This window comes from Fragaria vesca, linkage group LG5, assembly GCF_000184155.1.
Source record: "Fragaria vesca subsp. vesca linkage group LG5, FraVesHawaii_1.0, whole genome shotgun sequence".
In the NCBI taxonomy this organism is placed as follows: domain Eukaryota; kingdom Viridiplantae; phylum Streptophyta; class Magnoliopsida; order Rosales; family Rosaceae; genus Fragaria; species Fragaria vesca.
Genome location: NC_020495.1, coordinates 16,099,056 through 16,112,734, shown reverse-complemented (window position 1 = coordinate 16,112,734; position 13,679 = coordinate 16,099,056). Strand labels below are relative to the sequence as shown.

The following is a 13,679-nucleotide window of genomic DNA, read 5'->3' as shown; positions in this document are numbered from 1 at the left end:
GGTGTCCGGAATCCAGATCCAACAATGGTCAAAGTCGAAGCCGAAGCCAGAGCCAAACAAAGAAGAGGTAATGAAGCCAAGTTTTGTGAAGGTGCTTTAATTTCTTTTTTATTCTCAAGCTAATTATTTATCTTACCAAGCCCATGTATAAATATATTACATGTCGTTTGAGTTGGCTCAAACCCATAAAGTGAAAATAATAACCAAAATTATAAGAGATAATTTATTTGACTAGTGTAGTTTTTTTATTCCCTTTAAAAATGTAATTAGTTTACTTACTTATTTTGAAGTTCATTGACGAAATAAAAACACTAAAAGAAAGAATCTAGTTAAAACGAATCAATAATATATAAGAGCTTACTGATGGTTCAAACTTACATGACACACGTCACAAGATTAATATATGACCATCGTCCCAAAATATTCCTACTTCATTTTAATTCTTAATGGTTTGACCAATGTTACCTAAAACGTGAAACATTGCGGTACATATTCGCAGTATGAGGGTACGTAGTATGGTGAAATATATAAATTATTTATATATTAATTAAAATAAATTATTTATGATTAAAACAATCCATATGAAAAATAATAAATAAATATCATACCTAGCTAATCCTAATCATGATAGCAAATTTTACATGTCTACCCCTTATATGAGCACTAAGATATCCACATTAGTCAAATGGGTAAATAGGTAAACTCCATAGTTATTACGTTTTAAACAAAATAACAAAAAAAAAAAGAATCCCTCTTTGCATTTTCGGAAACTAAAAAAGGAAAAAAAAAGTCTCACTAAAAAGATTTAATTGTGTATAAAAAAAATATATTGATAACTTCTCCCATTGATATTAGAATTAATTGCCCATGTAATGTTTATTGTAGCCTTACCTATTTTTACCATGTTGATTGGATTTTTTTTTTTGTCTTAATTATCTAACGGTGTTTGCACTGGTGTTAGTGTTATGAAATTGACTGCATTAAATGAATAATTATGATTGATCAATGATTATTGGTTCATTTGAATCTTAGTGCATTGAAGAACTTTCGCTTATAGACTCTCGTAGATGTAAAGAGACCAACCCTATGGCAATGGAGCATGGTAGGATTTAGGACCACTAGCGATGAGATGGGTGGAGGAGCCAATGTGAGGGGGCTGCGACTATGACCCGGAACCAGTGAACCACCACAAACAGATAGAAGAGGTGTTGTTTTAATGGGAGGAGTGAAAGAAGCGTGATGATGAGTTTTTAAGGCAGGCAGGCGTGCACAGGTTTGCTGAGACCCAACTCCATATGCCTAACAATATTCGTTTCAATTAAAAAAATAAATAAATAGACGCCACAACCTAATCTAATCTCTCTCTTGAAAAAAGTCAATGATCGGCACGTGCCACGTCCTCCCGCGCGCGTACAATAATAATAAAAACGGACAGCGACACGCTTCAGAAATTCAGGTACCACACTCATTTATTGAATGATATTCATATATTGAGATCGACACCTAATTCATCGAGCTAGGCTTCCATCTCTCTAGCTCAAACAGACACACTCTTCTCTCTCTCTCTTTAACTACTCGAGGAGAGTTTCAGATCCAACCAACCAAGTTCCATGGAAGGGGTCTCTGCAACCGTGCACAAAGGTCTGAGAGGATACTGGCGACGGAGAGGCTACAAAAAGCTAAGCGGGAACGGGAAGAAGAGGAGGCGCGTGTGGCGGAGGAGGATCAAATTGGCTCCCAAGCTCAAGCTCCGAATTACAAGATTCCCAAAGTTTCTCGTTTGGCTTCGAGACGCCTATGTCAACCTCATGATGCGATTCGCCAACTCGCGCGTGTTTACTACCTCCTACGGCGGCTCCGTCTGTCACGGGGGCTCCTTCGGAACACGGCCGCTTAAGGAGTATGATGACAAGATCATCATCGACATCTACAAATCCTTGATGCTCTCCCAACCTCCCCCGCCACCCACCCACCTGAACTAGCCGCACATATTCTTTACCGCCAGTAAACCACAAGTAACCGCCCAATGTTTCTTCTTACTTTTTTTAACCTTACATGGAAACAATAAGTGAATAACCAAATGTTGTTATGTTCTCAATTTCTTATCTTTCTTTGATGCCTTTTCTGCCTATAGGTAAATTATTGTAAGCTCACACTAAGTTACGATTAAACCTTTATAAATTCATAGCTTTCGGGCCAGTAAAACGATAATATATGGTGGTGGGGCTCCAAAAAAACCACCAAGCCATTGATTTCATTTTATGAGTGAGATGTCATAAATTCGTTTTGTCTGTTTTCCTTTCAATAAGGGGAATTAGTTCTTTCATTGCTTAATGTAGAAGATTACAATCAAACTCCATAAGATTCCTGAGTATGCCCTGAAGATAACCTTGCCATACATGGTTACTAGTACTACTTCCATAAGCTTCTGCAATGCATAGTCCTACGATCAAAAGATACTATAACTCCGGCTGCAGAAACTCTTCCATCTGTAGCTCTTGCCCAACATCTCTTGCCCAGCTAGTAGGGGATTTGAAGCAATGGTAAGAATAAAATGTAGTGCAAATCTAGTAACTTCAGTGTTAACAGATCACCATAAATCTTAGATTAAGAGATCCCATAAAACATAGTAGACCTCAAAAACTCACAGATACCTACACCAGCATGAAATTTGGGTACACAGAAATCCCCAATTGTTTGCTGCTGTTTAAACACTACGAATACACTTCCGTAGGTTTCTACTTATTTTTAGATTCAACTGGTCTAATAAGTCATCAACTGGTCTGGTATCTCAATGAACATGTACGGAAATATGAGGTGACTCTGAATAGCAGAATATCAGGCACAGAACATCTGCAGGAAAATACATTTTCTACCAAAAAATGGAACAAAAAACAGGATGGTTTAAAACTGGTTTCTAACTTGTTAACTGTGACAACTCCAGCTTCAGTTGGTTTATTCATGAGCTAAAAGTGAATTACCATGATGAAAATCTAAAACATACGAGAAATTCAAGCATACCATCAGGCAGGTACCTCAGCTGCTACTTGATATGCGTACAAGAACCTTGTTTTTCTTGCCTGCAGACAACAGGAGAAGTTTTCCATCCACAATATCTTGAGGTTCAATTCTCTTACTTTCACTTTCAACTCTTAAGTTGTTCATGTAAAGTCCCCCTTGCTTCAATAGACGTCGGGCAGCGGATTTGGTGTCAAACAAACCGGACGACACTGAAAGATCTACAACAGGAAGATCTAGGACCTGATGATAAGGGAAAGAGCAGGAGGGGACATCCTCAGAAATGGCTTGCATGGTGTTCCAGTCTAAGTTAGTGTCAGCTCCAGGCCTCATTGCTTCAGTTGCCTTGAGAGCCTCATCTAGACCATTTTGACCATGGACAAAACGAGTAACCTCTTCAGCAAGCCTGCGCTGCGCTGTGTTGGGTAGGTATCCAGGTCTCTTCATATCACTCTCTATCTGTTTGATGTCGTTCATGTCGAGGAAAGTTAGAATCTTGAGGAATCTGACTACATCAGCATCTGACACAGAGATGAAATACTGATAGAATTTGTAGGGAGACAACATGGATGGGGAAAGCCATATGGCACCATCTTCAGACTTGCCGAACTTGGTACCATCACTCTTCAAGAGAAGACGGAATGTCAAGCCGTACGCCGCATCATCAGCCCGAAGAATCTTCCTTATGAGTTCGGTCCCTGCAGTTATGTTTCCCCATTGATCGCTACCTCCAATCTGAACATTGATGCCTTCATTGCGGAAGAGGTAGAGGAAATCGTAGCCCTGCAACAACTGGTAGGTGAACTCTGTGTAGCTCATTCCTTGTTCTGACTCCAACCTCTTCTTAACACTCTCCTTGGCCATCATGCTTCCCACCCTCGCAAACCGACCCACATCTTTCAGAAAATCCAGCAATCTAACCTCTTTCCACCAATCATAATTGTTCAAGATGGAAACCCCGCTGGACCCCAAAATTTTCCCAACGGTATTGCTAATACCTGAAGTGTTCTGCGACAAAGTCTCCAAATCGAGCTCCGGCCTCTCCAAGCTCTTGCCTGAAGGGTCTCCAACACGGGCAGTGGCCCCGCCAATCAAAGCTACCGTTTGATGGCCACATCTTTGGAACCATGAGAGGACAATAAGGCCAAGAAGGTTTCCTAAGTGCAATGACTCAGCAGTTGGGTCAAAGCCGCAATAGACCTTAAGAGGAGGGACACTAGGGTCGGAGCAGGCATGCCTCAGCTGCTCGCTGGTCATGGACTCAAGCAACCCTCTTTCTTCCAAAATATCAATCACATTATGACGCCTGGAGGAGGATTGCAAACACTTGACAACCGATAAGAGGATGGAGTTCCTCATTTTATTACAGTGAAATCTGGGTACCCTATACGTGTTGAAGAATGAAGGAACAAATAATGGGAGGCTAGGGTAATGATGTGAGTAGAGAAAGGCTCTTGAAGTGGAAACAACAGCCATCCTCATATTGATAGGCTGGTAATGCACAAAATATCCTGCCAGAAAGTTGAGATTTTCAGAACCCAAGTGGCATTCAAAAAATAAAAACGACACATGATAAAACCACCAAGATTTTATTCCAACAGGTAACTGCAGAACAACCTAGAAATTCTAAAATTGATGGAATTTACAAACCCATAATGAGGGTGGCTGATGTTAGAATCTGTATTAGAAAACAATCCGGTCGCATCATACCAACTGCAATTTAGTTCCTGTTTCTATATAACAACGACTGCAAGCCTTTAACATGGCAGACCAATCAATTCAGTTTCGCAAATTCATAAAACTATTGAAACCATACACAACCCAATTTCATCTGAATGAAAAAAAAGATGAGAAAAACTAGTTGGGAAGAGAGAGCCAGAGAAATTACTCGGTGGGTGTTAACTTTCTTGGATTCCCATTCCTAAATCTCGACTGTTTTTTTTGGAGCTGCTGCTTCTGCTTCTGCTATCTCATCAACAACAAGATGAGAGGCAAGGTTTAAGAAAGAAAGAAAAAAGGAAACTAATTTTGACCATTTGATTGAAATCAACGGTCCACAGTAACAGCTTACTCAGCAAAGCAAAACCAAATAAAAGAAAACGAAATCCCGCCTCTATATCCAAGAAATCCCGCCAAACTCATTCTCCCCCAAATTCCTTCTTCTAGGGTTTCATTTCCAATCTGGGATTAAGGGCTCTCCTTGTTGTGATAGGGTTTAAGGCTTAATAAGCAACAATAGTCTGGATGAGATTGCATTTTCTCTCTTTCACAATTTTCCAGTAAAGTTTCAAGATTCGATTTTCAGGGTTTTTTGTTTGTTTCTCCAATTCGACAGATTGAGATCAAACACTGGGCAGGCTGAAAATGAAGAAAAGCTTGTTGCTTTGGACTTGTGAAGAGCAATGAATAGAGGAGAATCACAGATGAGGCAACAAGTTCACTCTTTTTTCTCATTTCAATTTGATTCTTGTGCTTTTGTATTCTTGTCCTGACTTGATTTTGGATTCTGGGTTATTATCTGTTGCAGTCGTACCCATTCCGGCAGAGCTGCTGCTGCTGGTGTTGATGACACCACGCCTTTCAAACTCGGTTTATTGGAGCATCTGAGAGCACTTGACAATTTCTCAAACCCAACTCAACTTCTCAGCTCACATTTCCTTTTCTCCTTACCAACACAAAAACCACTTAATCACCAAGCTGGAATGGCTACTAGGTATCGTACCTGGTCCTCGTTAGCAATCTTTATCATGTGGTTGAGTGGCTTGACCCGTCACATTTTTCTGCTTTCCTTTTATTTACTATCATGATTGTTAGATACCCCTTCATATTCGTATCACTTTTTAGTTGTGCCTTTAGTATTTTACGTGCCTTTAGTATCATGGATATTTATGCAGCGACAGTATATCCTATTGATGGTTTAATGAAGACTTCATTTTTTCGTATCATGTATATGTCTAGAGTCCGTTGAGTTTTGATGTTTAATGAAGACTTCATTTTTTTCTTCTTTGAAGCTCAATGGCCTTCCCAATCCAGCATATTCAAAGATTAGAGAGTGCGCAAGTTCAAAAGGTACACTTGTTAGGCGTCTGGTGTGACTTTCAACTTAACCTGGCTCTTAGGTGTTTCTGGCCTTTATCTTTGTTTCCCATCATACATTGGTTTTAAAGTTTCATTTTTATTGCCGAGTTGTTTTTCAATGCCAAGTTACTCTGATTTTACAGTTGTGACATTTATGTGTTTCTAATACTATTTTTGGTTACAAGCTTTTACAATTAAAAAATTGCTACTGAATGGGAGAATTTTGGCAGGCTTGGCATGCGCTTTCCAATCTTAAGGTATCTTCTAGGAATTACACAAGACCTGGAAAAACCGTCGAAGTTAAAAATGCTAGCGCTGAGTTTAATCATGATGTGGGAAGAACTGCAGTTGTAAGCTCATGGTGCATTAATAAAAGTAGCATCCCTATGCAAACACATCAATACATCGATGAAAGCAATGCCAAGTTAAGTGAAGCCGCAACCTGTCTGCGCAGTGGGTTGCGGTCAAGTAACGATAATGTTGCAGATGCAGGAATAAGTCTTTCGGGGAAAAGTCAGTTCACAGAATCACTGGTCATCAAATCTCATTCTCAGATGTCAGGTGGTTCATTTAGCAATAACTTCGTTCATACCAGCCAACCGAAAGAATGTTTGAATAAATTGGTGAATGAGATGGATGATGATGATGATGATGACGACAGCATACTTGAGGTAATCCCATTTAAAGTCTTGATGAAAGACTGCTTACTAAGTTGTTTTTTAGAGCTGTAGTATTGATTACTTTGAATAGTCACTTGCTGTGTTGTTTTCAAAAATAATTGCTTCTTCTCAGACAGCAAAATAATAATAATAATAATAATTATTATTATTATTATTATTATTATAATAATTATAATAATAATAGAATTTTCCTAATAATAAATATGACTTGGCTGTATCTAGTGAATCCAGGTTACTTTCTCAATATCATTGGCTTTCTACTGTGTAAAATTTGTGATTCCTTTCTTATCTATTCTCTTGCTTGAGGTCTTATTTTTTGTCTCTGATGCAAGTGTTGATGTCCTTCAACTCATCTATCTCATGCATTTACTGTTTTCAGAATATTGATGTTGACCACATAGTGGAACAGTACCAATCAAGTTGCACACCTAAACCATCAATTTCCAAGCTTCCACCTCTTACTCCATCTATACACACAGAGAGACAAGAAGCGACTTGTTTGCCACCAGAACTGTGTACAAATTGTGTTCATGGATTTATGGTATGCATATGATATAGTTGCTATATCTTGCCTCCATCTAATTCTGCACTCAATTTGATATTCACAATCCTTGAATCTATTGCAGATAGGAGTTTGCCAAGAAGCTGCAAATCATTTGCAAGAATTGAAGGACAGGCTAATTACCATATCAAATGAACTGCTTGATGATGTCAATGAGCTCAGTCCAGAGCAAATAGAGAAGCTTCGCCAAGATAGGTTTGCATACCAACCCCTTCATTTGTATAAAAAAAAGAAATAATTAGTAGCGGAAAAGGAAAGGCAGTATGGCTGAGCTTCAGAATCTGTTTTTTTGTTAGTGTTCTGTTCACATTGCTGATTATCTTTCTTATACTTTAAGAAAAGATAAAGAAAGAAATAATGTATTTTGGACAATAGGTTGCAGCTCAACAAGCAGATTCAGGCACTTGAGAGATATCTCTGTACCAACACATTGGATGAGGAAAGACGGAAGTCACATTTTTCCTTATCCACAACAACTCCCAGTGCTTTCCGATATGAAACACCTCAAGCACCCCTATTCAGGACTGACCCCATGAGATTTGATTCAGAGGTCCATTCACATAACAAGGCTGGAGGATATGCAGAATGGAATTCATCATCAGTTTCATCCTCTTCTACGGATAAGTTTGGTTTCTCATCTTTTCCTGTGGAGAGGGAACCTTACATCCCAAAGTTTGTTGATGTTAACTATATTGAAGGTTCAAATGACAATAAGTGGAGAGACAGTCCTTTCCCATGGACTAAAGAGCTGGAGGTGCTCACCTATATTATAGAATATTTCTTATGTGTATTACCTGTCTCATCCGAATTTTTGACCGACTGCTGTCAACTTTCAGGCTAAGAACAAGAGAGTGTTTGGTAACCACTCTTTCCGCCTCAACCAAAGAGAGGTCATCAATGCTACAATGAGTGGCCGTGATGTTTTTGTTTTAATGCCAACTGGTGGGGGTAAGAGCCTGACATATCAGGTACTTAAATCATTTTCTCTAAGCTCATACATGTAATGACCCTTTTGACGTATTCATTTAGCTCCCTATAGAATTTCTTAGTTTGCCAATTCAGTTTCTCAGCAGCAGCTCTGTAACTTTGTCTGTATTTTGCAGCTTCCTGCTGTAATTTGTCCAGGCTTAACTTTGGTAATCTCTCCTCTCGTGTCGCTTATTCAAGATCAAATAATGCACTTATTTCAGGTAATCTTTAACTTCATTTGGGTTACACCTTTTCTACTATCTAATAATATACAATTATGTTCTTTCCTCCTTTGACTTCTCATACCTGCTAGGCAAATATTCCTGCTGCTTACCTAAGTGCCAATATGGAGTGGAGTGAACAACAGGAGATCCTTAGAGAAGTGAGTTCTGAATATTGTAAATACAAGCTGTTATATGTCACCCCTGAAAAAGTTGCCAAGTGAGTGTTTGTTCTCTACTGTATTTGTATACTAGCAAACATATTCATTTATGTACCCTTTGTTACATCTGCAGCAGCAACTAATTGTAGTGTATTACCGACAAAAAGGTTTTAATATTGTGTTGTGTCTAATAAAGTATATGGCTTGAGAGATGTAGTATATAAGGTGATCCTAAAGGTGAAAGTCAAATACCATTCACGGTACATCGGCAATCATTTGAGCCAAAGCTAACAGTGGTAGCATTATAAATTTGACCATTTTTCTTTTTATGTTTATGTTCCATTTAAATAACGAAAAGATTTTTGATAAATTAGTTCCCCCATGCTCATGGTTTGTCTTACCTATAGTCAAGGAAAAGTACTATGGACTCAGCAACGACATGAGAAACTGGAGTTGCTAGTGTTTTGGAAACTAAAAGAAAAATGTAGGATGATGTCTTTGTAGCACTATTCTCTGAATTGGCAAAACTGATTCACTAATGGTCATTGAGAGGGAAGATTATGAGTTTTGAGGAGACCGTTATGTCTGGTCAGCTATGTACTATTTCATTTACGTTTTTGTTGTAAAATTGTTGCAATCCATTTAGGATATCAGTTCCCATTCACATCCCGTATTCAACCTTCAAACTTACATCCCATAGTTAATCAATTATTTAGTACTCTCCTTTCTATTACCCAACTCAGCTTCTATTAATATACTCATGCATTAGCAAAGTTGGACCTTCCTGTTGTTGGGGAGAACTAGATCCTTGTATTTGATAAACTTTCGTAACCTTCTGCATTTCCCTCAATCACTGACATGGATACCTAGTCCTATTATAATTTAATGTCTACCTTAAATAAATGTTACAGTTTGCATAATATTGATAGAGACCATTATTTCTTGTATGCAGAAGTGATTTTCTGTTGCGGAAATTGGAGAGTTTAAACGCTCGTCAGTTGCTTTCTAGGATTGTAATTGATGAAGCTCATTGTGTGAGTCAGTGGGGGCATGATTTCCGACCAGATTATCAGGTTGAAACTTTATAATTTCAAATTCATGAGAATGGCCTTTTCGTTTTGATAATGTTCTAATGTCTAGTCTATTCTGTAAAATGTTTAGGCTCTTGGTATCTTGAAGCAGAAGTTCCCAGATACTCCAGTGTTGGCTTTAACAGCTACAGCAACAGCTAGTGTAAAAGAAGATGTTGTGCAAGCTCTTGGTCTTGTAAACTGTATTGTTTTCCGGCAAAGTTTCAATCGCCCAAATCTATGGCAAGTCTTGAACTAAGATAAATCTGTTCCTAAGGTTTAACTTTTTCCAAAATGTCATTAATACTAAAAATGATAATTCGTTCTGTTTTGTAGGTATTCTGTTATTCCCAAGACAAAGAAATGCATAGAAGATATTGACAAGTTCATTAAAGATAATCACTATGATGAAAGTGGAATAATATATTGTCTATCAAGAATGGACTGTGAAAAAGTTGCTGAAAAATTACAGGTTTGATTTATTATGCTCAGTTTGTATTTGAGTGGAAGTTAATGTTTTAGTTGTATGTACTTTTATCTGTTAGCTACATTAGTATTGGAAAAGTCTGGTGCTATTGCTTTCATTTTTAGTTTTTTCCCATTAATTTCAAACTGTTGCTGTTAAGCAGCTATAGTTGTGGACTTTTTTCTGTTTTTTCCTCTTCTTGTCTTTACATCTTGGATGCTTTATTACTCTTTCTGCATTTTTTGTTTGTGTGTTTGATTTAATCCCGTCTATAATGGTGATATTCTTTTATCAGAACCAAAAGGGTTTGCATTTGAGCAATGTCAAATGATGGTTTCATATAAAAAAGAGAATGCTCATAAGGACAACTTCTGTACTGATGTTACACATGAAATGAAATCTTTTATTTTATTTTATGAAATCTTTATACCTTTGCTTGTCATACATCTGTTCAGGAATGTGGGCATAAAGCAGCATTTTACCATGGTAGTATGGATCCTGCTCAACGTGCCTTTGTCCAGAAACAGTGGAGTAAAGATGAAATCAACATTATCTGTGCTACAGTGGCATTTGGAATGGGTAAATTTACTTTTCTGATCGCTGTCTTGAGTATTTAGGATCATCATACCAATATTGGACTTGAAAATTGGAATGCAGGTATAAACAAGCCTGATGTGCGCTTTGTAATTCATCATTCTCTTCCCAAGTCTATTGAAGGCTATCATCAGGTATAGATTGTAGTAAAAACTGAGATTTGAATTCTGAAATTAAGCTTACTGCTTCTAATAGGTTATCTTAAGAATGTTTTTCTTAGTATGAAGTTTAGAGTAGTGATTCCTCTTACCTTTTTGCACAATGATGTTTCAGGAATGTGGTCGAGCTGGTAGAGATGGCCAACGTGCATCTTGTGTGTTGTATTACAGTTATAGTGACTATGTAAGTTTGCATAAGTTGACTATGATACCTGTTACGTGCTTGATGAATCTATAAAGAGAATAAGAGAAAAATCAGGATGTTTGGTTATGCTTGAAAAGTAGACATTACTATGACATTTTATTCTTCACCGGCATGTCTCTGCTTATCCAACTTTACAATTAATTTGCAGATACGAGTCAAACATATGATTAGCCAAGGAGTTATAGAGCAAAGCACATTGACACCGGGACAAAATCGTATGAATACAGCTAATTCTGGGAGAATACTGGAAACAAATACTGAGAATCTTTTGCGCATGGTATGGATGAGGCTTTGTGTGTAGCTGTCAAGGTTTATGCCATTTATTAACTTCTTTACGTTACATATGATCCAAACTAAAGCATCGAACCTGTTCAGGTGAGTTATTGTGAAAATGATGTTGATTGCCGAAGGCTTCTACAACTTATTCATTTTGGAGAAAAATTTGATTGTACCACCTGCAATAAGACGTGCGATAATTGTTTAAAGATCAAGAGTTTCATTGAGAAGGATGTCACGGAGATAGCAAAGCAACTGGTTTGAAACCATTGTATTCTTTTGCTTAAATTGATGATTGGTTTTGTATGTGTTGTCACTTTTGCCATATCTTCTGTTCAGGTCGAACTGGTGAAATCAGCAGGGCAGCAGTGTTCATCAGCTCATATATTAGAAGTCTACAGGGGCTCCTTCAGCCAATTTGTATGTTCTGACTTTTAAGGCATATACTATTCCTAGTTCTTTGCTATTTATATTCATTAATGTTGTATTGAAATGTTAGGTCAAGAAACATGGGCATCATACTTTGAGTCTGCATGGAGCAGGAAAACATCTACCCAAGGGAGAAGCTTCGCGTGTATTACGCCATCTTGTTACCGAGGACCTGCTTGTAGAAGAAGTCAAGAAAAGTGATATTTATGGATCTGTATCATCAATTCTAAAGGTACGTGTGGTTCATTAATTCACTCGTACTCAGATTTTCCGGAACAAAAAATATTCTTGGGGTTGAATAGAGCAAGAAATGCAAGTTGCTTATCCTTGGGATTCTTGCAGCAATTTTCAGCAACGAATCTGATTATATAAATAAAATAAGGAAAACGAAGGACACGTTAACACTAGTAGTCAAGTGGTTTCTCTTGGTTGATCTATCGCCAAGAGGCATGTTCTGATATTTTCTTACCTGTGAGATTTTTAGCAAGAAGTTTGTATTACTGAAATGGGTATCCTCGAATCTGAAACATGAACAGTTAAAATCTTGTGACGTCTTGATTGACCCTCGCAATACCCTGTCAAGGAAACTATCTGTACACGTGTATATAGATTTTGGATGATTACATTCCATTTGTTTTCGCATAAGTAAATGGTCCAATGGCTTATTTTAGTGTTGTGGCATTATCACGGTAACATTTCTGTTTGTTCTCTGTCAATGTCCTTTTGCTAGTTTCTTCTGCCTTCAAACTTTTCCACACCAGCGTAACTATACCATACATATGTTATTGCTTTCGAAATCCAACATGTCATTAGCTTTTAACTTCTTGAATATTAACTATACAGCCCCCTTCTATTGAGGGATCCCTATTTTTGGCCACTTTCTAGGGATAGGGCATTACATCACTTCCCAATTGAATTTTTACATCTCCACCGTTCATATCTTAGGTCTATATGAGTAGATCACCTCTACAAAATTTCATATGATTTGGTGATCGTTAAGACTTTCAAAAGTTTGATTTAGTTTTAATGATTTTGAACGGTCCAGCTTATGTCAAACTAAAACCGTTGAAGGTCATTAAAACTAAATTGAACTTTTGAAAGCCTTAACAATCACCAAATCATATGAAATTTTGTAGAGGTGATCTACTCGTATAGACCTAAGATATGAACGGTGGAGATGTAAAATTATAATCGGGAAGTTGGTGTAATGCCTTATCCTTATAAATGGCTTAAAATAGGGATCCCTCATTGGAAGGGCCCTGATTAACTATAATGTCAATTTGTTTTTCAGGTTAATGAGTTCAAAGCATGCGAACTTTTCTCTGGCAGGAAAACAGTCATGTTAAGGTCATGCTATTTACTCATGATGCTTTCAGTTTTATCATTACTTTTCTCATGCCTGTTTGGACATCCAAGTGAAAATGATCTCATTATGTGAAAACATGCTTTATTAAATATGTGAAATATCCTTGTGTATTTGTGTGCAATACTCTCACTTTCAATTGGGTACATCCTGTGCTGGATTCCCCTTATTCAAAGGATCCATTTATATAATTCCATCCCATGGTCTCCCACATACCTATTTTCATCATTGTCGTACATACTATCCAGCCTGAAGTTGATTTCAGAACTTGCTTACTTGTTTGTGCTGTTTCAGCAAACTGAGAAATGCTTTATATCCTCTTAATGTATTGTCTGTACCAATCTTATTACTTATAATGTTTCAAGGAATGCCGAGTTTGATATATATATATATATATATATATATATATATATATATATATATACACAC

General features: G+C 37.4%; 3 protein-coding genes across 3 annotated transcripts in view; 2 read left to right on the top strand and 1 right to left on the bottom strand.

The window, feature by feature from the left end:
* The first annotated feature begins 1,466 nt into the window (after positions 1-1,466).
* LOC101303708 lies at positions 1,467-2,256 on the top strand. Its single transcript, XM_004299868.1, has one exon. It carries the CDS (start codon positions 1,611-1,613, stop codon positions 1,980-1,982), a length of 372 nt encoding a protein of 123 aa, XP_004299916.1. The 5' UTR covers positions 1,467-1,610; the 3' UTR covers positions 1,983-2,256.
* Positions 2,257-2,681: 425 nt separating this feature from the next.
* On the bottom strand, positions 2,682-4,974 carry LOC101303425 (tyrosine--tRNA ligase-like). The gene is made up of 2 exons (XM_004299867.1): positions 4,907-4,974; positions 2,682-4,529 (listed from the first exon to the last, which is right to left on the bottom strand). The coding sequence occupies exon 2, from the start codon at positions 4,498-4,500 to the stop codon at positions 3,037-3,039; it is 1,464 nt and encodes a 487-aa protein (XP_004299915.1). The 5' UTR covers positions 4,501-4,529; positions 4,907-4,974; the 3' UTR covers positions 2,682-3,036.
* A 1,059-nt stretch (positions 4,975-6,033) lies between these two features.
* LOC101310132 (ATP-dependent DNA helicase Q-like 4A-like) overlaps positions 6,034-13,679 on the top strand; it is a 10,636-nt gene continuing 2,990 nt past the window's right edge. The window contains exons 1-19 of the mRNA XM_004301450.1: positions 6,034-6,087; positions 6,327-6,767; positions 7,156-7,317; positions 7,403-7,533; positions 7,714-8,092; positions 8,175-8,306; positions 8,442-8,528; positions 8,621-8,748; positions 9,642-9,762; positions 9,851-10,002; positions 10,096-10,231; positions 10,681-10,804; positions 10,883-10,953; positions 11,093-11,161; positions 11,331-11,459; positions 11,558-11,716; positions 11,798-11,878; positions 11,958-12,119; positions 13,179-13,234. Coding sequence (XP_004301498.1) covers positions 6,034-6,087; positions 6,327-6,767; positions 7,156-7,317; positions 7,403-7,533; positions 7,714-8,092; positions 8,175-8,306; positions 8,442-8,528; positions 8,621-8,748; positions 9,642-9,762; positions 9,851-10,002; positions 10,096-10,231; positions 10,681-10,804; positions 10,883-10,953; positions 11,093-11,161; positions 11,331-11,459; positions 11,558-11,716; positions 11,798-11,878; positions 11,958-12,119; positions 13,179-13,234 — 2,774 coding nt within the window. The remainder of the gene's footprint in view (positions 6,088-6,326; positions 6,768-7,155; positions 7,318-7,402; positions 7,534-7,713; positions 8,093-8,174; positions 8,307-8,441; positions 8,529-8,620; positions 8,749-9,641; positions 9,763-9,850; positions 10,003-10,095; positions 10,232-10,680; positions 10,805-10,882; positions 10,954-11,092; positions 11,162-11,330; positions 11,460-11,557; positions 11,717-11,797; positions 11,879-11,957; positions 12,120-13,178; positions 13,235-13,679) is intronic.

Excerpts from the sequence above, each read along its gene's own strand:
- LOC101303708 (XM_004299868.1), top strand. The coding sequence starts at position 1,611 with ATGGAAGGGGTCTCTGCAACCGTGCACAAAGGTCTGAGAGGATACTGG.
- LOC101303425 (XM_004299867.1), bottom strand. The coding sequence starts at position 4,500 with ATGAGGATGGCTGTTGTTTCCACTTCAAGAGCCTTTCTCTACTCACAT.